The sequence below is a fragment of the Arabidopsis thaliana genome, chromosome 3 (assembly GCF_000001735.4).
Source record: "Arabidopsis thaliana chromosome 3, partial sequence".
Classification (NCBI taxonomy): Eukaryota; Viridiplantae; Streptophyta; class Magnoliopsida; order Brassicales; family Brassicaceae; genus Arabidopsis; species Arabidopsis thaliana.
The window spans coordinates 19,110,578-19,134,781 of NC_003074.8; the positions used below are offsets into that span (position 1 = coordinate 19,110,578).

The 24,204-nt window shown below is 39.4% G+C and overlaps 7 protein-coding genes across 12 annotated transcripts; 3 read left to right on the forward strand and 4 right to left on the reverse strand.

Annotated features, from left to right (window-relative positions):
* The first annotated feature begins 18 nt into the window (after positions 1–18).
* On the forward strand, positions 19–2,183 carry DGAT2 (diacylglycerol acyltransferase family). The gene is made up of 8 exons (NM_115011.3): positions 19–310; positions 396–556; positions 644–750; positions 835–990; positions 1,195–1,281; positions 1,439–1,536; positions 1,631–1,718; positions 1,843–2,183. Exons 1-8 carry the CDS (start codon positions 162–164, stop codon positions 1,939–1,941), a joined length of 945 nt encoding a protein of 314 aa, NP_566952.1. The 5' UTR covers positions 19–161; the 3' UTR covers positions 1,942–2,183.
* AT3G51530 (F-box/RNI-like/FBD-like domains-containing protein) lies at positions 2,117–4,066 on the reverse strand. The gene is made up of 4 exons (NM_115012.4): positions 3,871–4,066; positions 2,920–3,787; positions 2,715–2,849; positions 2,117–2,610 (listed from the first exon to the last, which is right to left on the reverse strand). The coding sequence occupies exons 1-4, from the start codon at positions 3,918–3,920 to the stop codon at positions 2,296–2,298; spliced, it is 1,368 nt and encodes a 455-aa protein (NP_190721.3). The 5' UTR covers positions 3,921–4,066; the 3' UTR covers positions 2,117–2,295.
* A 540-nt stretch (positions 4,067–4,606) lies between these two features.
* Positions 4,607–6,884, forward strand: AT3G51540 (mucin-5AC-like protein). 4 transcript variants are annotated; one of them, NM_115013.2, is made up of 5 exons: positions 4,607–4,867; positions 5,110–5,206; positions 5,308–5,419; positions 5,495–6,160; positions 6,295–6,884. In NM_115013.2, the coding sequence occupies exons 1-5, from the start codon at positions 4,765–4,767 to the stop codon at positions 6,631–6,633; spliced, it is 1,317 nt and encodes a 438-aa protein (NP_190722.1). In that variant the 5' UTR covers positions 4,607–4,764; the 3' UTR covers positions 6,634–6,884. The 4 variants fall into 4 exon arrangements, with proteins under 4 accessions (NP_190722.1, NP_001326153.1, NP_001326152.1 ...); NM_001339520.1 differs by having other exon boundaries at positions 5,325–5,419; NM_001339521.1 differs by having other exon boundaries at positions 4,647–4,867; positions 5,125–5,206; positions 6,295–6,742.
* Positions 6,885–7,006: 122 nt separating this feature from the next.
* FER (Malectin/receptor-like protein kinase family protein) lies at positions 7,007–10,372 on the reverse strand. The gene is made up of 2 exons (NM_115014.5): positions 10,203–10,372; positions 7,007–10,027 (listed from the first exon to the last, which is right to left on the reverse strand). The coding sequence occupies exon 2, from the start codon at positions 9,985–9,987 to the stop codon at positions 7,300–7,302; it is 2,688 nt and encodes an 895-aa protein (NP_190723.1). The 5' UTR covers positions 9,988–10,027; positions 10,203–10,372; the 3' UTR covers positions 7,007–7,299.
* A 737-nt stretch (positions 10,373–11,109) lies between these two features.
* On the reverse strand, positions 11,110–15,336 carry AT3G51560 (Disease resistance protein (TIR-NBS-LRR class) family; the record flags this gene model as incomplete). Its single annotated transcript, NM_115015.3, has 5 exons — positions 11,110–11,851; positions 11,938–13,311; positions 13,393–13,689; positions 13,778–14,834; positions 14,924–15,336. The coding sequence occupies 5 exons, from the start codon at positions 15,334–15,336 to the stop codon at positions 11,231–11,233; spliced, it is 3,762 nt and encodes a 1,253-aa protein (NP_190724.1). The 3' UTR covers positions 11,110–11,230.
* Positions 15,337–15,751: 415 nt separating this feature from the next.
* Positions 15,752–20,128, forward strand: AT3G51570 (Disease resistance protein (TIR-NBS-LRR class) family; the record flags this gene model as incomplete). Of its 2 annotated transcripts, NM_001339523.1 has the most annotated exons (6): positions 15,752–16,265; positions 16,383–17,529; positions 17,632–17,952; positions 18,040–18,855; positions 18,943–19,439; positions 19,552–19,879. In NM_001339523.1, 6 exons carry the CDS (start codon positions 15,781–15,783, stop codon positions 19,877–19,879), a joined length of 3,594 nt encoding a protein of 1,197 aa, NP_001327255.1. The 2 variants fall into 2 exon arrangements, with proteins under 2 accessions (NP_001327255.1, NP_190725.1); NM_115016.2 differs by having other exon boundaries at positions 15,781–16,265; positions 18,040–19,439; positions 19,552–20,128.
* A 62-nt stretch (positions 20,129–20,190) lies between these two features.
* On the reverse strand, positions 20,191–22,858 carry AT3G51580 (uncharacterized protein). Of its 2 annotated transcripts, NM_001203126.1 has the most exons (5): positions 22,308–22,770; positions 21,771–22,230; positions 21,444–21,503; positions 21,248–21,366; positions 20,191–21,051 (listed from the first exon to the last, which is right to left on the reverse strand). In NM_001203126.1, exons 1-5 carry the CDS (start codon positions 22,437–22,439, stop codon positions 20,590–20,592), a joined length of 1,233 nt encoding a protein of 410 aa, NP_001190055.1. In that variant the 5' UTR covers positions 22,440–22,770; the 3' UTR covers positions 20,191–20,589. The 2 variants fall into 2 exon arrangements, with proteins under 2 accessions (NP_001190055.1, NP_190726.1); NM_115017.6 differs by lacking the exon at positions 21,444–21,503 and having other exon boundaries at positions 20,194–21,051; positions 22,308–22,858.
* Between the last annotated feature and the right edge of the window lie 1,346 nt (positions 22,859–24,204).

A 24,204-nucleotide genomic window follows, 5' to 3' on the forward strand; every position in this document is an offset into this window, starting at 1 on the left:
TTGTATAAAAAGTTGGGTAGTTAAAAGATTGGTTATTTGGGCTCTGCACTCAAGTGAGAGAGAAGATAGATAGATCTGAGTAGAATCTTCGATTCATTATTCGTTGTCGTCGTTCATCTGTGAGAAGCGGACAAACCAAAGAATCCACCGGAGCTAGTGATATGGGTGGTTCCAGAGAGTTCCGAGCTGAGGAACATTCAAATCAATTCCACTCTATCATCGCCATGGCCATCTGGCTTGGCGCCATTCACTTCAACGTCGCTCTTGTTCTCTGTTCTCTCATTTTCCTTCCTCCTTCTCTATCTCTCATGTATATACATCTCTCTCTCTATCTCTCTCTGTTTGCTGTTACAAGTCTCAAATTTAAACTCTTTGAAATCCTCTGTTTTTCTCAGGGTCTTGGGCTTGCTCTCTCTGTTTATCTTTATCCCAATCGATCATCGTAGCAAATATGGTCGTAAGCTCGCTAGGTACATATGCAAGCACGCGTGTAATTATTTCCCCGTCTCTCTGTACGTCGAGGATTACGAAGCTTTCCAGCCTAATCGTGCCTATGGTTAGTCACAATCTCCTTCTTACTCCAAAGTATCAAACTTTAAGATGGGTTTGTGATATCGTTGACTTTTTTAACTTGTGATTACAGTCTTTGGTTATGAACCACATTCGGTGCTACCGATTGGAGTTGTTGCTCTTTGTGATCTCACAGGGTTTATGCCTATTCCTAACATTAAAGTTCTTGCAAGTAGTGCTGTGAGTTCATTGCTGCTTAATCTCTTTGTGTAGTATCTTAACCTTCTTGTCCGCAAACTCATTGTTTTGCAAATTTGATTTTAGATATTCTACACTCCCTTTCTAAGGCATATATGGACATGGTTAGGGCTCACCGCTGCTTCTAGGAAGAATTTCACTTCCCTTTTGGATTCTGGCTACAGTTGTGTTCTTGTACCTGGTGGTGTGCAGGAGACTTTTCATATGCAACATGATGCTGAGGTAGCTTTATTGTAGCTCAATTAGTAGCATTCACTTTTGCTTTCATGAAATCATTTTCTTATGAGGGATTTGGATTACTTAGAAAGCTTCAAGATTTCCGTTTGGTATCTCATGTATGTGTAGCTTGTAAACTGAAGAGAAAAGGGTTTGTTTCTCCTGCAACAGTCTGATGATTTCCTTATTGAACTGTATCTCACATTGCAGAATGTCTTCCTTTCAAGGAGAAGAGGATTTGTGCGCATAGCCATGGAACAGGGGAGCCCTCTGGTTCCAGTATTCTGCTTTGGTCAGGTAGGGGAAAAGAGTTGCTCACAAAGTGTTATGCTCTATGTAGTTGTCTTTATGTACCTGAAACTCTCAAACTAATCAGTTGGTCAGAAACGTGATTCGAATTTTGTACCGTTTCTGCATTCCAGTTTTACGTTTCATATGTGCGTTTCTTTTGCAGGCACGCGTGTACAAATGGTGGAAGCCGGATTGTGATCTCTATCTTAAACTATCTAGAGCAATCAGATTCACCCCGATCTGCTTCTGGGGAGTTTTTGGGTAAGCGTATACCTTTTTTTGGGTCACTTCCATTTGTGTACACTTTTGCCTGCAAGATCTTGAAAGAGGTAAACTACTCCCATTTCTTTTCTAGATCACCATTACCGTGTCGACAGCCTATGCATGTGGTCGTTGGTAAACCAATAGAAGTCACAAAAACTCTGAAGCCAACTGACGAAGAGGTTAGTCTTCTTCTTGTTTTCATAGCTTCTGCTTAGAATGGGATTGTGCTACTAGACGTTACTATGCACAATGCTTACTTGTGAGTTCAGCATTCATTAACTTATGATGTTTTGGGCATCTCAGATTGCTAAGTTTCATGGCCAGTATGTGGAAGCGCTTAGGGATCTGTTTGAGAGGCACAAGTCCCGAGTCGGCTATGATCTTGAGCTGAAAATTCTTTGAACAAAATCTCCAATGGAAATAATTACTTGTGTGTATCCTTCATTAATTGTTACCTTGGAGCTGGATTTGGACTTAATATAAATGACTACATCATGTAGTCTACATGTATTGCATGTCTTTAGCATCGACTGTTGAAGTAATGGAATACGTTTATAAAGCCTGTAAATTACATGTCGTCTTGCACAAGAGTATGTGGTAATAATAACATTTGACCCAAAAATAATACTAGTTAAATTTTTCCTTGACTTCTCTGACAAACCAAACTAATTTGTTCATGAATCTCTCTAAGCAAATGAAAGTAACACCACGTAGTAAAAGCTCTGCTTGATGAGAAGGATTCTTACACATATAAGATCATTCGAATTCAAAAACAAGGTGGCATGAATTGGAAGTCATGACCACACCATCCAATTCCTCGCGCATCTTACGTCTTTTGGCCAATTTACAGAGCCTCTTCGCTTCAATGGGATCCGTAGAGAAAGTTGCCTTCTTCAGCTGTCTTGCGTTCCTTAGAATGTACGTCGCCACTTCTTTCTCTTCTTCTCTTCCCCAATTGCAATTTCTCCACATAAACGTTTCGAGACATTCAGGGACATACTTTGGTTGATTCCATTTCCCTTGGTCCTTGTATTTTTTGTCGAATTCTAGATTTTCATGACGAGTCTCACGCTACCAAAAGGGAAATGAAATGTATATTAGAATTAGTCCTTCAAAACTAACCCCAACGAGAGACCATCAACAATAGCTAGCTAACTAATAATGAAATGTCTTACATCAATGAGCTTGAGGACTTGTAGTTTAGGAGAGCTATCAAGCATGTGCGTAAGTAGATTCCACCACTCCACTTTATGTGTATGCATCTCCAGATATACCAGCTGATGGTACATAACTTCAGTAGGATATGTAATCTATTCATGAGACAACTATTAGTATATACAGAAACAACAAACAAGTCAAGTGCGATAAAAGCGAAGTTACCTTCAAAGGTGATAAGTCCAAGGAAAGACGTTTGGCTGACTTGAGAGATCCCAAAATATTCTCATTGACTATCTTAGAAACGTTTCTAATATTTGCCTCAACTAGCTCGGTTACATTCTCAATCAGAAAATACTCAAAACCTTCTACACTTTCAATTCCCAAGTACTTCAAAGAAGGAGCTTTTATCACATATCCCCTACTACTCTCTCGCGCACTAAAGGGATCGGAAAGCAAAAGTGTCTTCAAAGATGGCGCATCAATGATGAAATTCACTACAGCATCAAAGAAGAAACCTCGACGCAGGACCAAATGTTCAAGATTAGGGCAGCTAGCAAAAAGATTATGACCAGATTCATCGCCTTTGTAGACCACAGATAGAAGGTGAAGAGTTCTAAGGGACTTCATAGAAACCGGACAAGGAACATAAATATAAACGTAATCAAGTTTCAAGGTCTCAAGTGTATCAAAGCAAAACAAGCTAGTTGGAAATCTGACTCGAGGGCCATGGTAAGAACTAAGATCGAGTACGAACTCACGAACATGGCGTGTAAATGCAATTGTAGCCCATACTCCAACATAAACACCATCAAATTGATCTCCAACTTTCAGATGCAAACTCTCTAGAACTGGAGCTTTATGTGAAAGCAAAGACCTGGTAACGTTTTCAGCAAAGTCATATATGTTTCGAGAAGATTCAAACTCGAGTCTTTGTACCATTTTCCAAAGAGATAGCCATCGTTTGGACAAAACACTTGTGGATATGACAAGTTTTGTAGGAAGTGAAGACAGTATCTGCAGAAGCAAAACTTCAGGCAACTCACTGATTCTGTCCTCACTCATAAAACCTGGCTTTCTCGAACTTTTGCCACTAAAATAAAATTAAGAATTAGGGTTTCGGAGGTTAGATTATTAAAGAACAGTTCAAAGAGGATGCAGAGAAAAGAAACAAACCCTTGTTCCATCAATGGCTTTGCTGCAGAAAATCTTTCAGAATTTTTCATTCCCCAAGTTGGTTCCCAGTGATATCGTAATGCAAACACTCCAAACGCAATAACGATCAAAACTGAACCTGTTGTGAGAGAGACATACGACGACGGCGATATGACTAGAGAAGAACGATTAAAAAAATTTGGAGACGGATGACGACAACTGTTGAGAAAATTAGGGATCCATTTTTAATTGTAAACCGGTTTTGTTAAGGTGGAATTTTTAAACCGAACCGAATCTAACACGATCAGCCAACCATGGTTACTTTCCGGTTGGTTTTTAAATCCAGCTCTAGAATAAATGATACCGACCCGGTTTAATAAGTAGTGATTTGAAATATAGACCCCTTAAACAGATTTTCGTTTGGTTACAAATTTTTTTTAACACGAAAGCTTCAACAGAGAATCAGAAGCTATTTTCTTCGGAATTGAATATAATTGTAACCTTTTGGCATCTTTGTGAAATAAATCCGCGGTATAGTTGTATTTTTGAAAAATTGGTAAACAGAAATTGGCCGAATCAAAGCAAACCGAATAAATTAGATTATCAAATAAATGTAACACACACATGTAGATAACTACTTTATTTCCGTGCAGCATATATTGTGACACGTCTATTTACACGTCATAATATAATCAGCTAATCTTAAGTTTCTATGTTCACATTATCTTCCTCTCATGCTTTATAAAAAATGGAAGAAAATGACATGAAAACCAAAACCACACGGGAATGGAAAATGCCTTTGTTTTATTTTATTTAACCAAATTTTGAAACATTCTCTATCTCTATCTCTCTTTTGTCTTTATATGACTTCTGTTTTATTTCCCTGTTCTTTGATCGTGTGTTTTTAAACCGTCGATGAGTGATCGGAGTCTGAAAAAGTCTCTCCCCGGTAAAAGCAATCGCCAGGCGGATGAGAATTTGGATCTCTTCTCAGTCAACCGTGGAACTTCTTTGGATGGTATCATCATCTATTATTTGGTCCATTTGACTTATCTTTTGCTTTTCTACACCAACACACATTGTTATTGTTCTTCCAGTTGTGTTTAGATTGCTATCACGTTTTGCATTCTAAGATCGCTTTCATGCTATTCTCATTTCAATTTGCTAGTTTTTTTTGCCAATCTTTGTATACAATAATTCGTCTTCCAATAAGTCATCCATATTAATGTGATCTAGCATGTTGATCTATATGGTATGCAGTTTTGATTAAACCAGGAAGACATTCTTTCCAACAAGCTAAAGTTGCTAAGCATGGACCTGATGATGACAATAATCACAATATACATGCAAATGAACCGTAAGAATTTATGTAATCCCTCATTTGAATTTATACGCAATAATAAACCTGAAATAGACAATGCAAACAAGTTATTATAATTTATAATCTTTGTTCCTTAGGCTTTATACCATTGCAGAAGTTCCATTAGGAGATCTTTCTAGATTGGTTCTAGAAGCTAGAAACACAACTTCCAAGCTTCAGTCCATAACCACTACAAGGGTTCCTTTAAGGGTATGATGCAACAAGCTCGCTATAATTTCATGTATCATATATGCTCATGTAATATTTTTATATTTTTTCATGTAGAGCGAGAGTGATCCATCTTCAAGACCAACGAGAAGCGGTTCAACAATTCGTCCCTCCAACATTCCCACTATCAGATCCTCTTCGGTCCCCAAGAAGACAACAACAACACAAATTCAAGCTTCAGCTTCGGTTTCTTCTCCAAAAAGAACTGTCTCTCGATCTTTGACTCCCTCATCACGCAAAACACCATCACCAACCTCAACTCCTTCAAGAATCAGTACAACTACTTCAACCACTCCTTCCTTCAAAACAGCTGGAGATGCTCAAAGATCAAGATCGTTGACTCCAAGAGCAAAGCCTCAGATTGCAGCAAATGCAAGTAGTAGGACCAATGTGCGTTCTTCGTCTGTAACATCACGTCCTGATAGAAGCACAACAGTTTCAGCAACACCTCGGACACCGCCAAGACTAAAAGAAACAGTCACTCTAGCGTTTGGTAGACCAGTGGGTCATGTTAACTCGCCAAAACGAAACACCTCACCGGATGTTACAAGAACGAGGCCTAAAGGACGCTCTGCTTCTCCTTCTCTGATTCCGACTTTTTCAGGCACCTCACATACAACAACAACTCCCAAGTCTATAAAGCCATCTGCCACTGTTGCCGATTCAACTAGGCCAGGAAGGAAGTTGTCAAGAGCTTCTGTTCAAATGGCTATCAATCACTTGGTAATAACGTTCTCTTGTCATTATTTGATTATAGCTAAATATTTTTGTCATTTATAACGTTTATCGTGGTCAATAGTATAGTAACGTTTTTTATGAGGTTTTGCTTGACGATAATAGTGTCACTTCAAATGCAGGACTTGGCACGAAATGGTAAAGTTAGTACACATACGTTTTCAAGCCCAATGTTGTATCCACACAGCATCAGATCTTCTTCTTCGGGTCTAAGAAAACCGTGTGGTAGTAGTGAAGGCAGCTGCAGCAGCAGCAACCATGAAGAGGAAGATGGAAGAAGCTTAACGAAAGAAGGGAACAACACAGAGAACAAGAACGATAGTGCTCGTTACGACGCACTCTTGAATGTTAAAGATGTCAAGGATACAAACTGGCTACTTAACATTGATGATGAATCTCCTCAATCTCTCATCTTCGACAATGCTTTTGACTCTCCTCCTGATCTATTCTCTCCTCTCTGAGACTCTGACTCCTTTTGAGTTTTCTTTCCTGTTTGTTGTAGTTAAAAACAAGAGAGCTGCTTGGAAAAATAATCCTGTTTCACTCTTTTTAAATTCTTATGCAATCAAGAGAAAAACATTACACATAGTTCTTCTACTCGTTGTTTTTTTCTTTCAAAGTGTTTGTTTGTATTGATCAGCAGAAATATACAACTTTGACCCTTCTTGTTTAAATCAAAATATTTGCAAGAAAAGACACTATTGGTAGGATTCCGTTAAAATGCGTCTATATAGTAAAACAGAGAAGTGATTGATGTACTTCCGTTTATGTTCATAAGAGTACGACTTTGTAATAAATGGGTACTAGTTTGTTCATAAGAGTACGACGTGTAATAGAGTAAAGATGCAACAATTACCAAAAACGTTATAGATAACAAACCAAATAGTACATTGACGCGATTCATGTTTAATGTTTTTGTAGAAAGAAGAAAAAAAAATACATTATTTTTTACACTCTCCATCGTGGCATCAAATACACAAATCCAAAATTCTAAATAAATAACAGCAAAGAGAATAATAATAAATAGTTAAGAGGAAAAAAAATATAAAAAAGAGAAACGAACCGGTCTCCTTTGGATGGAGCCGGTTTAGAAAGGTAGTAGTGTTGTACCGTGTTATAAGACTTCTCTAACGTCCCTTTGGATTCATGATCTGAGAAAACACAGCACTTGGAGTGAGTCCATCTGAATCTTCGCTGGCCAAACTCCTACCACCGATGCTCATATCTATTCCACTGCTCCTCGAGTCCGTCACATTCCCTTCATACACATCAGAACTCTTGTCGTTCTTTCCTTTACAGTTTCCATCATCGTACTTAATCTCATCCATGTCCATGTCACCGCATACTCCTTTTCCGTTCTCTTCTGCGCTTTCCTGGAGCTGCAACGCAAATTCTAAGTTCCACAGAACATCTCCCATTGATGGTCTCTCAATGCCCTGGTCTAGAACACACTTCATCGCGGTTTCAGCAAACTTTTTGAAGCATTCTGGTGTGATCTTGCCCTTGAGGTAGGGATCAACGATTTGATCTAGCATGCCTTTCTTGTAGCAGTATGGTGCCCACTCAGCTAAGCTCACTTGTTCCTTTGCAAGTGTTGGGTTCAAGGCTGGACGAGCGCATAGAGCTTCGAATAGAACAACGCCAAAGGAGTAGACATCGGATTTCTCAGTCAGTTGCTGCCGTCTGAAATACTCTGGGTCAAGATAACCGAAACTTCCTTTCACAACTGTGCTTACGTGTGTGTGGTCTAGTGTAGGACCAGTCTTCGATAGACCAAAATCAGAGACCTTGGCCACCCATTTCTCATCCAATAGAATGTTTGTTGTCTTCACATCTCTATGGATGATTGTGTGTTTTGCACCAGTGTGTAGATAGTGTAAACCTCGGGCTGCTCCAATGCATATCTCAAGACGTTGCTTCCATGGAAGAGAAGGATTCTGGGTTTTGTAGAGATGCTCCCTCATTGTACCATGAGCCATGTAATCATAGACTAAGATCATTTCGCAGTTCTCTTCACAGTATCCAATCAAGGACACAAGATGACGATGTCTAAGCTTTGAAAGCATTTCAATCTCAGTCTGGAACTCATGTACACCTTGCTCGGACATTGGGTTGCCTCTCTTGATGGCTACCTTTGTAGTTCCGCCATCAATCTCTCCTCTGTAAACCTTGCCGAAACCACCAACACCAAGCACCCGGGACTCATCAAAGTTTTTAGTGGCAGCTTTGATCTCAGCAAACGAGAAGTGACGGCAAAGATTTGACGGAAGGGACGAGGCATAACTTCCTGTTGTGTTTGTCTTCGCCGAGCCAGCAGAATGTGAGTTTCCATACAGAGATAGTGGAAGCCACCCTGATGTTGCATCACTAGCAGGCTGGTAATCACCACGCTTACGTCTGCGGTAAGCACCAAACACACAAAACCCAATGATAAGGGCCAGAACAACTGCACCACTGGCTGCGCCTGCAATAATAGCCGTATTGCTTTTCGATTTCCTAGTAGTCGGGCGTAGGACTTTAGATGGATCAGCAGTCACCTGTGGACCAGGTATAGGATTGGTACCAGCCAGATTACCATCAGAAGTATTCATCTTGAATATCTCCACTCCATTAAGAAGAGAATCATAATACTCCGGCTTGTTAACTGGGTTAGGATGAAGAGCAAGCCACAAATCTTGCTGTCCATTTCCCTCTGGAGGATTCACCACGTAATCCTTGTGAAACGGAACCCCGTTTGAACTAGTCCAAGCAATCACATCAGCTTCAGGCTCAGCAGTTTGATTGTTGAGGTAGATTGTAAACACCCGTTGGTTGATCTTAGTGATATTCGAAGAAACCTCACAGAAATGAAGTCTAACAAGGTAAGTGAAACCAGAGTCAATGCTGAAAATCCAAGTAAGATTGTAGTTGAGATTGATCTGAGCTGTTGGACCCATAGACCTCGCGGTTGAATAAACATCCACAGGAGCAACATAAGTAGGAGTCCCCGTAGGATACTTAATCGTCATGTTGGGATCAGCAGTCTCTGGAATACCAAGTCCTGCACCAAATATATAAGGCTGATCATCATACCACGACCTATACAAACCCGTATCCGCGGAAGGCGAGATATCATTCCCTCCAACATTGAGCCTATACACATTCTCAAGAGCAGTACTGTTATCAATAGTAACAGAGCCAGATGATCCAACCATAGTCAAAGTCCCATCAGTACTACTATACATATCAGGCATTGAAGTAACCTCAATCCCATTAACAAACGCATACGCATTAGACGGAGCTGATTCCGGTGTAAACGTCATGTTCAACGTTCCACCTTCAACGTTGACAACAAACTCCTTGATGATGAAAGCGTAAGTCAACGCCTCCGCCGTCTGAGAAGCACTGAAATTCTTGAGAAGAGTGTAAGGACCAAAGGAGACGGAGAATAACGAGTTGGTAGCGTTGAGACCGTCGTACGAGTTTGGGTAGAAGTAGAGACGCACGAATTTACGACCTGATGCTACAGGGAAAGTGTAAGTGAAAGGAGATCGGAAAACTCTCGCCGTCATGTAAGGAACTTCGGGAACGGAAGGATCTTGTGTTAACGCTGGTGATGTTTTAGAGTCTTCAGAGGAAGATGATAAGAATTTTGATTTGACATCGGAGATCCATATACGGTTATCTGTGTCGGTTAGATTAGAAGCACCACCACCGCAATTCAATAGGATTTTCTCTGTTGGAGAGTAATCAGCAGCTGAGATTAAAGTTGCTGCAGATATGAGAAGAAGAAGAAGAAGAAGAGAGAGACGGAATCGTCCCTCTGTGATCTTCATCGATCAAGAGCACTTCTCCGGGAAGATCTTCTTCTCAGATCTATCAAACGAAAGAAAATCGAAACTATAAACTTCACAGATCTAAAAATGGAAAGTGCTAGAGGTACATGTTCGTTTGGTTACGAAAATTGAGCTTAAGAAACAGATGAAATTGAAGTTTGAATACAGTAGTAAGGGAGAGTGAAGTGAGGAAGATGATGATGATGATTACATACCTGAAGAATCGGGGAAGAAACCCTAAGCGATGAAATCGGAGAGAGTTTTTGGAGAAGACAGAGATATTTTGGGGGAGAGAGAGAGAAAATCAATTAATGAGTGGAGAGGTAAGTATAGTCAAGACGACGACAAAACGGACAAGCATTGTTGCTTCCCTCTACGCGTTAACGTTATTTTAATTTCAATAAGATTAAATTAAGATATAGTTATCGGGTTTAATTAATTGAAGCCGGCTTGAAGGTGGGTGAAGTGACGATAATGACCTTTGAGTATCAACAGCTGGAATTATATATGTCTTGACCATTCGAAGGATAATGTTGATTGGTATGGTTTGGATGACAGTTCATAAAATGTGAGAGAGTAAATCCATTAAACTAAAGAAAAGACAAGAGAATTTTATGAAACGCGTATTTTTGTGTGCGGTGGTGACTGCTCGTGGCTGAGCTGGTACTCTATATTATACTATAAAGGGAAAGAATGGGGCCTGCTTTGATAATAACTCGTTAGTTAGTTAGGATAGTTTACGTAATCATGGGCTTTTTACTCTGATTTCAGTTTATCTCCTATGGCCCAGTTATAAGTGGGCCTTATCTAACGTGCACATGATATATGTTTATGACAATCGGCGTAGCCTCCTTTTGATCGATCATGTCTAAGGTAAGGAGTAACCTTGATCTCCGATGTCAAATCCAAGTAACCTTGAATACAAATAAACCGTGGTTAAGGCCGAACGTGTGCAATTTTTTTGGTCTACACCTTCTTGATTCAAAACAGAGTTTGTGATCCTTGTTTTCTCAGTCTTTCAAAATAAAATAAAACTTTAAACCATTACATCAAACATGCACTAAATATTTACATTAACATATCATTAATTCTCTTTCAGACAACACATTTTTTTTTGTTTATGCCAATTTTAAATAATAAAAATTACATTTCAAACATACATGTTTCTGCTACTTCGCATTTGGGCACGCATGAGACGAGTCACATACATACACTCTTCCCAGTTCCCACTCTTAACTTTTCTTCACTCTAGGCAAACACAACCACCAAACCTACCAACTCGCTTAAATCGAAGCTTACCAATCACACTTGAAAGCTTCGGAGAATGATTCTTACTTAAACTCATATCCTTACTTGCATTTGTTACACTCAGACTCGCCGCACCAGTTGCAGCTGTTATAACACAAACATCACATTCTGTCACCATGCAATTACCGCCTAAGACCTTGTTTCTTCCATTTACTGCTTGGAATTCAAATTCAACGTGATCAGCCATTATATTTGGTTTGTTTCCCTCACCACCACCTCGATGCATTTCGGCATCCTCATAAAACACAAACATGTGATCCCTTTGAACCTCAGGAGCTTCTCTCGGAGCCCAACACCTAAACACTTTCTCTGCTTTACCAGTGACCACCCTTTTCTTTGTCTTCCATCTGCTTACGCACCTAACGCCAAGCCCAGCGTTGTTGTGACTATCATCCGAAAACGATACTACAACGAAGATAGCAAACCCCAAGAGTGTCTTTCGCAGGGAAGGAGTTATCTCTATCGTTGCAAATGAACCTGCCCGCAAATTATAAGAGGTTGCCTGATCTGCTCCTGCAGGCCCGCAAATGCTGAATGCAAGTGCTTTGATGAGTTCCTGGTCCCAACAAGAAAAAGGAAAATTACATATACGCTAAAGTATGTATGAGTGAGAAAGAAGGGACATGAGAACGAGAGAGTTACCTGCTGATGTTCGTTGCCAATGCTTGCTACTTTAGCCAGGCCTTTTACAACTCGTTTTCTAGCCACTTTTGGAGACTTATTGAAGCAATCGCTGAAGGTGTAATGACTAGGAAACTGCTCAAATCCCCAAGAAACTGACTCTAGAGACACACAACCATGCACGTTCAACAGTTTCAGGCTTTGGGGAAGCGCCGGAAGCAATATGAGGTTTCTACAATGTCTTAATCTAAGGCTATGTAGTTTAGATAACTGCTTTATGCTTTCAGGGATTTTGCTGAAACCATTCCGACCAAGATCCAACAGCACTACTGAAGGCAAGGAACAAATCTCTTCCGGTATATGCATCAAGGATGCATTGAAGAGGGATAAAGATACTAGGGCATAAAATCTTGGGACCAAGCCATGTAAACTTGAAGATGGCAGCCTTGGTCGAGGCAAATATTCTCTACGCTGCTCTGCATTCTCATTGAAAGTCAAGAGAAGATAATTCAAATTACTGATGCCAATTTCTGATATACCATTCTGGATAATTGATGTTGATACTTCTCTTATGGACATCCCAGATGGATCCGTTAGCTTAAGTGTGACAAGAGATTTTAAGTTACTAATCTCCATTGGAAGATGTTGAAGCCTTTTGCAATTCTGTAAATCTAAAACTACAAGTTCTGAGAGATGCTTGATTAACGATGTCACTTCCTGTATAGCGGTGCCAGCAAGATATAACTCTTCCAAGTTTCTTGGGATACCTTGAATATCCTCAAGTTCTGAGCATCCAGAGAGATTTAACACCGCAAGAGAACTCAAGTTACCTATTCCCATTGGTAACTTGTGAAGGCGTTTGCAGTTCTCCAAATCTAATACAACCAGTTCAGAAAGATGCATGAGCGAAGGCAGTTCTTTTATGGCTGTACCACCAAGATATAACTTTCTTAGGTTTTTTGGTATACCCTGAATATCCTCAAGCTCTAAGCATTGAGAAAGATCAAGAACTTTGAGGTTGTCTAGATAAACCATGATTGACAGACTTTGCGAATCAGACGAGACCTCCCGATTCAAGAATTTGTGATCTTTATGATCATAAATAAATGAGTTATCTTGTGGAGAGAAGGTCACAGTTGGTATTGATCTTATGCCAGTTTGTTTGAGATACAGCTCCTCAATATTAGGTGGAACCTCTGGGAAACTTTTGATCTTTATGCAACCAGAGAGATTTATCACCCGAAGATGCTGGAAATGACCTGTTGCTAGAAATCTTTGTAGTCTTGCACAACCTTGGAGATCAATTACCTCCATATTTAGAGCAATTTGGAGTTCTTGAATACCAACTAGCTGTTGTGAATGACAAAGCATGATCCTCTTCAGCATCCCAAGTTCCTGGAAAAACAAATTGTTAAAAAAATAACAACAGAGACGCAAAATAGTAATTGGTTTTCAAATGCATATAGACTTTCTTACCTTGGTTCCTTCCCAAAGTCTCTGAAGTTTACTGTAACACATGTTGAGTATAACAAGATTTCTAGTGTTAAAATCTTGTGGTAAGGATAACAATGGAAAATGTTCCCAGTGCAGTAACCTTAACTCCTCCGGTAGGGATTTGACGCCCTTGGGAAGGTGTAGAGCATAATGGTTTCCAGGATTGGAACTGCAAATCTTCAGATATCTAAGATTATACATATTCTCAAACGCCATAGGATTGACATCAAAGCTTAAGGCAGATGGGTCCAGAAATATGGCTTCAATATCTTCACTACCCTGAAACAACAAGGGAAATAGATGGATCAAGAACTTGGCTCAAATTCCAATATTGAGCTTTGTGGGAAAATAACAGAATTCAACATACCAAAACTTGTCTATCTTCTAGAAAATACTTAATTATCAAAGGTTTCCACAGTCTGGAACGCCTCTTTCCTCCATTGATAATTTTGCGACCTATGGATTGGATCAAATTATGCATCACAACCCTGCCTTCTGCCATACTCACCAAACACTTCTCAACAAGAACATTGATTTCAACACGTGGAAAGAAACCACATCCCTCAAGCAGATGTATTACACAGTCGACATTTTCTCCTCTGAAAAGACACGCAATATCAAGAAATATGTTCTTCTCGTTGGAACTAAGCGAATCATATGTACTCTTGACTGCATCATGAATCTCATGTGCCAGATATTTCTTGACTTTGGGGAATGCAATCTCTATAGGTTTAGGATTCTTCCTTGACATACATCCAAAAAAAATCAGAGCTAAAGGATTTCCATTAGCATAATCAATCACTTTCTTTGATAGTTTCTGCAAACTCTCATGTATAATCTCCTTTCCGAATGCACACCGCGAGAATAGCTGCAGAGCCTCTTCCTCATTTAAACCTGGAACCTCATATATCTGATCGACCCGACATATAGAAAATACTTGTTTATCTCTTGAAGTTATGATGATCAAGCTTCCCGGACAAAACCAATCAAACCCTCCAAGAAAGGACTCTGCATCTAGAGGCTTACACACATCATCAAGAACGACAAGAACTCTTTTATGGCGTAAAACATTTCTAAGGAGGATCGGTCTTGTAATCGAACTTTTTATGCCAAGCTCTTCCCTAAGAATTTTCCCAAAGTGTGCCTCTAACAAACCATAAAGTCCCTTCTCATGAAACGCCTTGTTAAAGTCTTTGATGAAACAAGAAGCCTCATAGTCACCAGAGAGTTGGTCAAAAGCAGCTTTAGCAAGAGTTGTCTTGCCTATGCCGGGCATTCCCCATATTCCTATGCTGCGGACACCCCACGGTTGCTTGTAAATCAATGTTTCTATCTTCCCCAACTTTGAGTAGATTCCAATATTGTCTGACATGTTGAGCTTTTCACGCACATCAGCCACAATCTCCTCCACAAAGTCAGAGTCACTGCATATTTTTGTAGAGAATGAGTAAATATTCCAAAGTGGTCTAGGTCTAGTGAAGTTAATGATTTAAAAATGCTTCAAAGTTCAAACCTTTGCGTATCGTATAACTCGTGGCCTGGTAAGTCTACAGTTTCCAATAGAGCACTTGGCCAATCGCTTCTAACATCGCCCAAATTCCAGATTTGTTTCTTCATAAACGATTTCGTGACTGGGTAAAATACCGGAACCACCGCGAGACAGTTTTTCCGCCGGCGTTCGGAAACCTTGACCAGCTCCTCCATGCATGACTTGGATGACGAGTATTTCTCAGAGAAAACCACTACAGAAGCCCTAGACGTCTCCAACTTGGAGAATCCATTGCTTTCCGAATCGGAGCCGTTTTCTCTGATGAACGAAGATATTCCTCTGCGGCGGAAAGCGGCGCAGAGGTGGCTGACAAAAGAGTACCGCACCGTATCCTCACTTCTGTCGAAGCTGATGTAAACATCGCTGCAATCCACCATGATTGTTTAGGCGCGTTTTTCTTGCACCTAGATTTAGGGGATTTTCAGTTTTTTTTTTTTTTTTCATTTAGACTGGATCAAGTCGGAATTAGTGAATTCGTAAAGAGACGTGCCTCACGATGAAGAAGTCGTTCCGAGTAGAGTGTTGACCTAGTTTTTCTTACAAATTTCTTGGAATTGTGTTTTTTGATCGAGGCCGGCCAAGTTCTTCTCGGAAGTTTCGCTTATTCTCTTTGTCACAACACCTCAACTTGAACTTAAATAAAACCAGAATGATAGTTAAGTTTTATAGTTTGTTTAATTCGTAGCAATTCTTTTTGTTTTGTAGATGAGTAGAACAGGTCAAGATTTTGAAAAATGGTATCTCTAAGGTTGTTTGTGCAAGCATGTCGTCTTGTATCTCAAAAGGAAACTCAAGAACGATTTGTTTCCAAACAAACTCCGATGGAGGAGGCCTCTTCCTCTTCCGAGGTAAAAGCACTTCCTTTGCCGCCGCAGCATCAAGTGTTTGTAAATTTCAGAGGAGAAGAGTTGCGGAACAGCTTTGTTAGCCATCTCAGAAGTGCATTGGTTAGGCATGGGGTCAACATCTTCATAGACACGAATGAGGAAAAAGGTAAACCTTTACATGTGTTTTTCCAGAGGATTGAAGAGTCGAGGATCGCTTTGGCCATTTTTTCCGTTAGGTACACCGAATCGAAATGGTGCTTGAACGAGCTAGTGAAGATGAAGGAATGCATGGACAAGGGAAAGCTCCTCATCATTCCCATTTTCTACAAGGTTAAAGCATACGAAGTTCGGTATCAGAAGGGACGGTTTGGTTGTGTTTTCAAGAATTTGCGCAATGTTGATGTTCACAAGAAAAACCAGTGGTCTGAAGCTTTGAGCTCTGTTGCAGACCGGATCGGCTTCTCCTTTGATGGAAAGAGGTATCTTTTTTTTAGTTTCCTAATAGAGTTTATCTAGAGCACAAGTTTGAGACTTTGTTAGAGTTTGACCTTCTCAATAAGGATCTGCCTGGCTTTTTTTCTTACTGATTTTTGTAGCGACGAGCACAACTTCATCAATGGTATTGTTGAAGAGGTTAAAGAAGCGCTGAGCAAGATTTTGTTGGACAAAACCAAAGATGCTTTCGTCTATCATTCGAAAAACAATTCAATGTCCGTAGGAAGAGAAAAGCACGAGATTTATGGACTCAAACAACGGTTAGAAGAATTAAAGGAGAAGCTAGATCTTGATTGTGAGGAGACTCGGATTTTGGGAGTTGTTGGGATGCCCGGTATTGGTAAAACCACTCTTGCAAGGGAGATTTATGAAACTTTGCGGTGCAAGTTCTTAAGGCATGGATTAATCCAAGATATTCGTAGAACATCGAAGGAGCACGGGTTGGATTGCTTGCCTGCATTACTCTTGGAAGAGTTACTCGGTGTGACAATTCCAGACATAGAATCTACTCGATGTGCATATGAATCTTACAAGATGGAACTACATACACATAAAGTTCTTGTTGTTCTCGACGATGTGAGTGACAAGGAACAGATAGATGTTCTTCTGGGGAGATGCAACTGGATTAGGCAGGGAAGCAGGATTGTCATTGCAACAAGCGACAAATCACTAATACAAGATGTGGCTGACTATACTTATGTTGTCCCACAGTTGAACCACAAAGACGGCTTAGGTCACTTTGGGCGTTATGCCTTTGATCGTCATTCCAACATACACAACAATGAAGTCATCATGAAGCTATCGAAAGAGTTTGTGCATTATGGTAGAGGTCATCCACTCGTTCTAAAGTTGTTGGGGGCAGATCTTAATGGGAAAGACGAGGACCATTGGAAAACAAAATTGGCTACACTAGCAGAAAATTCCAGCCATAGTATTCGAGATGTGTTACAAGTAAGTTATGATGAACTGAGTCAAGTGCATAAAGATATATTTCTCGACATAGCTTGTTTTAGATCGGAAGATGAGAGTTACATTGCTAGTCTACTGGATTCATCTGAAGCTGCAAGTGAAATAAAAGCTCTCATGAATAAATTCATGATTAATGTTTCCGAGGACCGAGTAGAGATGCATGATTTGCTATATACTTTCGCTAGGGAACTTTGCCGAAGAGCATATGCTCAAGATGGAAGGGAGCCACATAGGTTGTGGCACCACCAAGACATAACTGATGTGCTAAAGAACATAGAGGTGAGCCTAAACCAAGAAAACTTTTCATATATTTTACAAAGTTCTTCAAGACTTACTGTATATAATGAATAATAGATTTGACGACCGTGACTTGTCTCCCAGGAAGGCGCAGAAGTCAGAGGGATTTTCCTAAACATGAATGAAATGAAGAGGGAGATGAGCTTAGACAGTTGCACTTTCAAATCGATGTGTGGTCTCCGATACCTCAAGATCTATAGCTCACATTGTCCTCAGCAATGTAAGCCTAACAATAAGATAAACCTCCCTGATGGGCTAAACTTCCCACTGAAAGAGGTTCGCTATCTCCACTGGCTAGAGTTCCCATTGAAGGAAATTCCACCAGATTTCAACCCGCAAAATCTTGTCGACCTTAAGCTTCCCCACAGCAAGATTGAACGAATCTGGAGTGATGATAAGCATAAGGTGTGCCTCCTCCTATCATTTGACTGTATGAGTAAAACTATAATGAATAGTTTTTTCTACTGGTGGCTAAAACTTGTGTTGTCACAGGATACACCAAAATTAAAGTGGGTCAATCTCAGTCATTCAAGTAACTTGTGGGACATTTCGGGGTTATCAAAGGCTCAACGTCTTGTTTTCCTAAATCTAAAAGGGTGTACAAGTCTCAAGTCTCTTCCGGAGATAAATTTAGTCTCTTTAGAAATTCTCATCCTCAGCAACTGCTCAAACCTTAAGGAATTCCGGGTGATCTCACAAAATCTAGAAACTCTATACTTGGATGGCACTTCAATTAAAGAACTTCCTTTGAACTTCAATATACTCCAGAGACTTGTTATATTGAATATGAAAGGATGCGCGAAGCTGAAGGAGTTTCCGGATTGTCTCGATGACTTGAAAGCTCTTAAAGAACTGATACTCTCAGATTGTTGGAAGCTCCAAAATTTTCCGGCAATCTGTGAAAGAATCAAGGTTTTAGAGATATTAAGATTGGATACTACAACCATAACAGAGATTCCGATGATATCGTCGTTACAATGTTTATGCTTAAGCAAGAATGATCACATCAGCTCCCTTCCAGATAACATCAGCCAACTTTCTCAACTAAAATGGTTGGACTTGAAGTATTGTAAGAGTCTTACATCTATTCCAAAGCTTCCACCAAATCTTCAACACTTAGATGCACACGGCTGTTGCTCACTTAAGACAGTCTCGAATCCACTGGCATGTCTTACTACGGCTCAACAGATTTATTCTACATTCATCCTCACGAACTGCAACAAACTCGAAAGGAGTGCTAAAGAAGAAATATCTTCCTTTGCTCAAAGGAAATGTCAGCTACTTTTAGATGCACAAAAGCGCTGCAATGTCAGTTCCTTGATCTCCTTCAGTATATGTTGCTATATATCAAAAATATTCGTGTCTATATGCATTTTCTTGTCTATATCTATGCAGAATTCTGATTCGGAGCCTTTGTTCAGTATATGCTTTCCTGGAAGTGAACTACCTTCATGGTTCTGTCATGAAGCTGTTGGACCTGTATTAGAGCTCAGAATGCCTCCACATTGGCATGAAAATAGGCTTGCCGGTGTAGCTCTATGTGCTGTTGTCACATTTCCAAAATCTCAAGAACAAATCAACTGTTTTTCAGTGAAATGCACATTCAAACTAGAAGTAAAAGAAGGGTCGTGGATCGAATTTTCATTCCCAGTTGGAAGATGGAGTAATCAGGGCAATATAGTTGCGAATATTGCATCAGAGCATGTCTTTATTGGGTATATCAGCTGTTCAAAGATCTTTAAACGTCTTGAAAACCAGTATTTTAGCAGCTCTAATCCTACAAGATCCACGCAATCTAGTAAATGTAGTCCTACTAAGGCCTCTCTTAATTTTATGGTCATAGATGGTACGAGTGAGCTACCGAGAATCGAAGTGCTCAAGTGTGGCTTAAGGTTAGTTCTTTAATTGAACCTATTTAAACCGTCTTTTCTTCTGATTTTTTAAGAGTTCCTTCACTCTTCAGAGCCTTCTTAGGAAATTTAGAATCCATTTTTTATGTTGCAGGTTTTTCAAAGGTGTTGGGAGCAGTGGAAATTATTTAAAGAAGTTGGAAGTGAAAGAAGCTGAACAAAATCTAAGTGCTGAAAAAGTGTCAGAAGATTGGACGTATGGATCAAGTAGCAGATGCAACCATGCTGTCAAAACATGTCCAGAACAGAGGCAAGTGACAGTCACCGCAGAGGTTGAAGCTTCTCCTGAAAAAGCTGACAATGCAGAATTTCAAATCAAGATCACCCCACGTGAAGCTCAACCACAACCACAACCACGCCCATGTTCAAAAACTTTGAAATGGGCATGTTTTACTTGTTGTGACTTCCAAAAACATCTATGATTAATGGAGGAATATGATAGCTCAACACTACAGAAGAGTAGCCAAGAACTACCCAGTGCACATAAAAGATCCCAAAGAGTCAGATTTTGGGGTGGTTAGAGGAAGAAATCAAAGAATGAAGACTTGGGAGAAAAAAAAAAACTCTTTTGTTGGATGTATCTCTATCACTCCTCTTTATGCTGGTTTGTTTTGTGCCCACCTAAATGGCAAACTTCTTATATGTCTTCAGGGTTACACTTTTTATTTGTTTGGCACCAAAAGATTGAGTTTATCTATAGATTTTGTTGGTGTATATTTAAGTTAATGGCTTTTAAATGAATAAAAATATATTTGAGTAAAAAATGAAGCTCAATCTAACGAAAAACCAGTCATCAAATCAATCGATCGACTTTGGTAACAACGGGGAAAAAATAAGTGTTGGCAGTTTTGTACAAACAGTACACGAGAATCTGAAAAGGAGAGTACAAAACTAAATGTGTTCGTATAAATGATACAAAATTTGGAAACAAACACAGGTTTTGGTTGGGAGACTGTAGTAAAAAACTTTGACATTTCAACTTCGCAAAAAAAAAAGAATTTGAACATATTTATATATAGGCGAATTGCGTATACATTAACCTGTTTTCCTGTCTTGCCTTCTTTGCAGTAAACTGTATCCAAGTGGTTTTGAATCTTCTGTAATGGTATCCAATGATTATAACACAAACACTCTAGTCGTCCCAGTCATGATCCCAGCCATCTCGGTTTGGAGCCCTCGCTGTTAAGCCATTGGCAGATATGCTAACACTCTTTGCTGCACTACCCGGCGATTTCACAGCATTATTCTCATCCCAATCATCATCCCAACCCTCGTCCCAGTCTGCTGTCTCCACATCATGGACCCCTGACTCGTTTTCCAAGCCTGGTCCTCCACTCAATTCTAGCTCACGGTAAGGCACTCCACTGCCTGCACGGCGATTCTTCCGGCAAAGACAGAATGCCCAAATTCCCCCAAAAATAATGACGGATACTATTAAGAAATAAGCGCCGTTAATGGGCGTCACTAGTTTTTCATATGAGGGAAAGTGGAATGGTAAGGTGCTTTCTTCTGATGGGTACATGTGAAGCGCACACTGTCCTTTTCCAGTATCTAGTATGATCTTGTTTGTATCTCCACTAATGGATATGTTTACCTGTCCAAGTGAAGATCGATTCAGTTTAGTACCTTGGAATAACTAGAGTAAAGTTTGCGTTGTATCATTAAAAATCACAAAAAGAAAATCAGACTTTTATATATATATATATATATATATATATATATATATATATGTCATGTCAAAGATAACACTTTTATCTATAGAATCAACTCGGAAGAACCGAAAGACATACTTTTTGACTCTGGTGTTTTGGCAGTGTCAGCTCTTGTAAAGCGTTAACCGGAAGAACAATTTTTGCTTTTAGAGATGTTTCACCTTCATTTTGAACTAGAATCAACCAGTTAGCAGCACCTGCAATCATAAAACAGAGCTTTGAAATGAAAATTCAATCAACTCAAACAAAACCTAGTGGAGAAAACAGAACATACAAAGCAAAGACCTTGCAAATTGTTGGGGAATAACTATAATGTCTAGGAAAGTTTCATATCCTTGAGATCACAATCATTTACAAATTAACACAACGTAATAACTGAATAAAGTAAAACATATCCTAAACCATCATCCCAGCGAATTACAACTTATCCAACTATGCTACAAACAGCACCTGCAATATGACTTTTATTCAAGAAGCTAACACGACTAATACTATTGCATTGTCGATAAACAGGAACGCACATGCTAGAGATACCATTTCAAGTAAACTTTGAAACCAAGAATACCAAAGAAAACATCACTACAAGAAGGCGCAAATATACCTTTATCAATGCTCAAAGTGCACGCCACCAATGAATTCTCAGTTCTACATATGTTAGACTTTCCTACACAGGTATCTACACTGGCAGACTCTGAGCTCCCCTTATCATCCTTTCCCTTAGCAGGATCTTTAGCCAAAGGAGGACTCTCCTTACCTGGCTCTGTCTCATTTTTCCCACTCTCCAAACTCTTTGGAGGCGGTGCCATGTTAGCCGGTAGCTTTCCACTATCCTGACTATCCGTTAGGTTCGCTGGAGGCGGAGGCGGGCTCATCGGCTCGGTTGTATTTAACACTTTAGTATCATTCTTCTCATTTACAGGTATCAGTGGAGGAGGTGGACTCATTGAATCAGGCTCTTTAGGATTAGTGTTCGTCGAATTACTAGTTGGCAGAGTTGGTTCTGATGAGGTCACATTAGATTTTCCATCTCCGATGGGTTGAGGATTAATCAACGGAGACTCCTGAAGCATAAACACAGAGTAAATTCAAATCACATTGTTCAAAACCCTTAAAAACACATAAAGGAATCGAATTTTACTTGTTTAGTGGTTGAATTTGAATTATCCTTTTGTGTTTCTTCATCAACTAGCTCACGAAATCTATCGAAGGAGGAAGCATTGGAGATGAACAAAATCAATAGAAGAAGTGTTAAGACCGAACTTCTATCCATCGCAATAAGAGTCAAACCCTAAATTATGATTCGTTCGCTTGATTTATTCGCCGGTGGTGCTCTTGATTTGATCCAAAGATACTTACTGGATTTGAAAATTTGCAGCAGCAGCTCATATTTCAGGGTATCAGTGGTCCAAAACGCATCGCAGATACGCAGATCACAGTTCAGGCGATTGCGAAAATCACCAAGCTTAGATTTCACGCAAAGGATTGGCAACACAGTGGGAGAGAGATGGATGATCGATGTAAACAGAGTTGTTGAAACCGAAGATCGATGAGAGAAGACGAAGAGTGGCTCTGGCTCGTGTCGTGTTGGTCGCGTCTGAAAGAAATTGGATCAAATCGCAGAGCCAAAGTAGTGTTTCACGATCCCTCCACCTCCACGGAGCCGTCGGAGAATTATTTGGGCCGTAATTTTAAAAGCCTATTAGTTGTTTCACATAAGTCCACCAGGCCCATTTACCAATTATTTGATTAATCTAGGGAATTTAATGAAAAAAAACTCTCATTGGTCAGATCCATTTTTAAACCCTGAACTATGTTTTTAGTAAAACAAATCCCGAACTAAAACCTGTTAATAAACTTAACCTCACAGTAATTAAATATTAATGGGATATTAATTTCCAAAAATCGACCAAAGAACAATGACAGAATCCGTGATCCAACTGAAGATCGTCCACCTCAAAAAGTTCCTTATACACGTGAAAAAGTTCAAATGGTAAAATAGAGAACAATGAATTATGTTTCACAAGATCTTCCTTTTCAAATTATTTAATTTAATATTTGCATATTTAGACTTGCAGCAACTGTCAACAAGTCGGACGCAACAAACGTTCATGCAAGCGTAAAGCAGTGCCAAAACCACCCAAGAAACCTCAAGGACGACCAAGGAAAAAACAGAAAACAATGGATGAAGAGAACCCTATCACTCAGCCAATACAATCTTTTCTTCAAAGTTAATGCTTGACAAGTCTTTACTTTAGAATATCTTGTCCCTCTGAAACGATTGTTTTTTTTTGTGACAAATATTGTTGTGTTGCAACTGCTTCGATAGTTATGTTGGTTGGATTTATTTAAGTATGACTCTTTGGATTATTTTAAGTTGTTGTGTCTTTCTTTCAGCTTCTAAAATCCAAACTAATTAAGCAATTCAAAATCATTTAGAACGTTTTTTTGTAATAAATTCAAAACAGTTTTAAAGAACATCATGTGGTTTTTGCGCTAAATACAAATGTCTCGTTGTTTTTTTTTTTGAAATTAATATCCCATTAATATTTAATTACTGTGGGGTTAACTTTATTAACAGGTTTTAGTTCAGGGTTTGTTTTACTAAAAACATAGTTTAGGGTTTAAAAATGGATCTACCAAAGTTGAGGGTTTTTTTCATTAAATTCCCATTAATCTATTACTACCTTAGCGGCTTAGCTTAACTAATCGAACCTTATAATTATGTTGTATCACATAAGTCCACCAGGCCCATTGACTAATTATTTGAATAATCTTTTAGTTTTCTTTTGAAAACGTTATTATGATTTTTTTTTTCTTTTTTTTGATAAACTCTTTCGGCTGATTCGGTTAGTCCCGGTAAAAAGCACCGAAATACTTTAGAGTGGATTTCTCTCCAAAGAACCACCACATTGTCTGTCCCGAATTTGGAATGTTTTCCGACTAATGCCAAGAAACCACCTTCATTTCTAACTACCAGATAAACCAATTGGAACAAAATCCAACTGACAGACTTCCCAAACAAATGTGATTTTTGT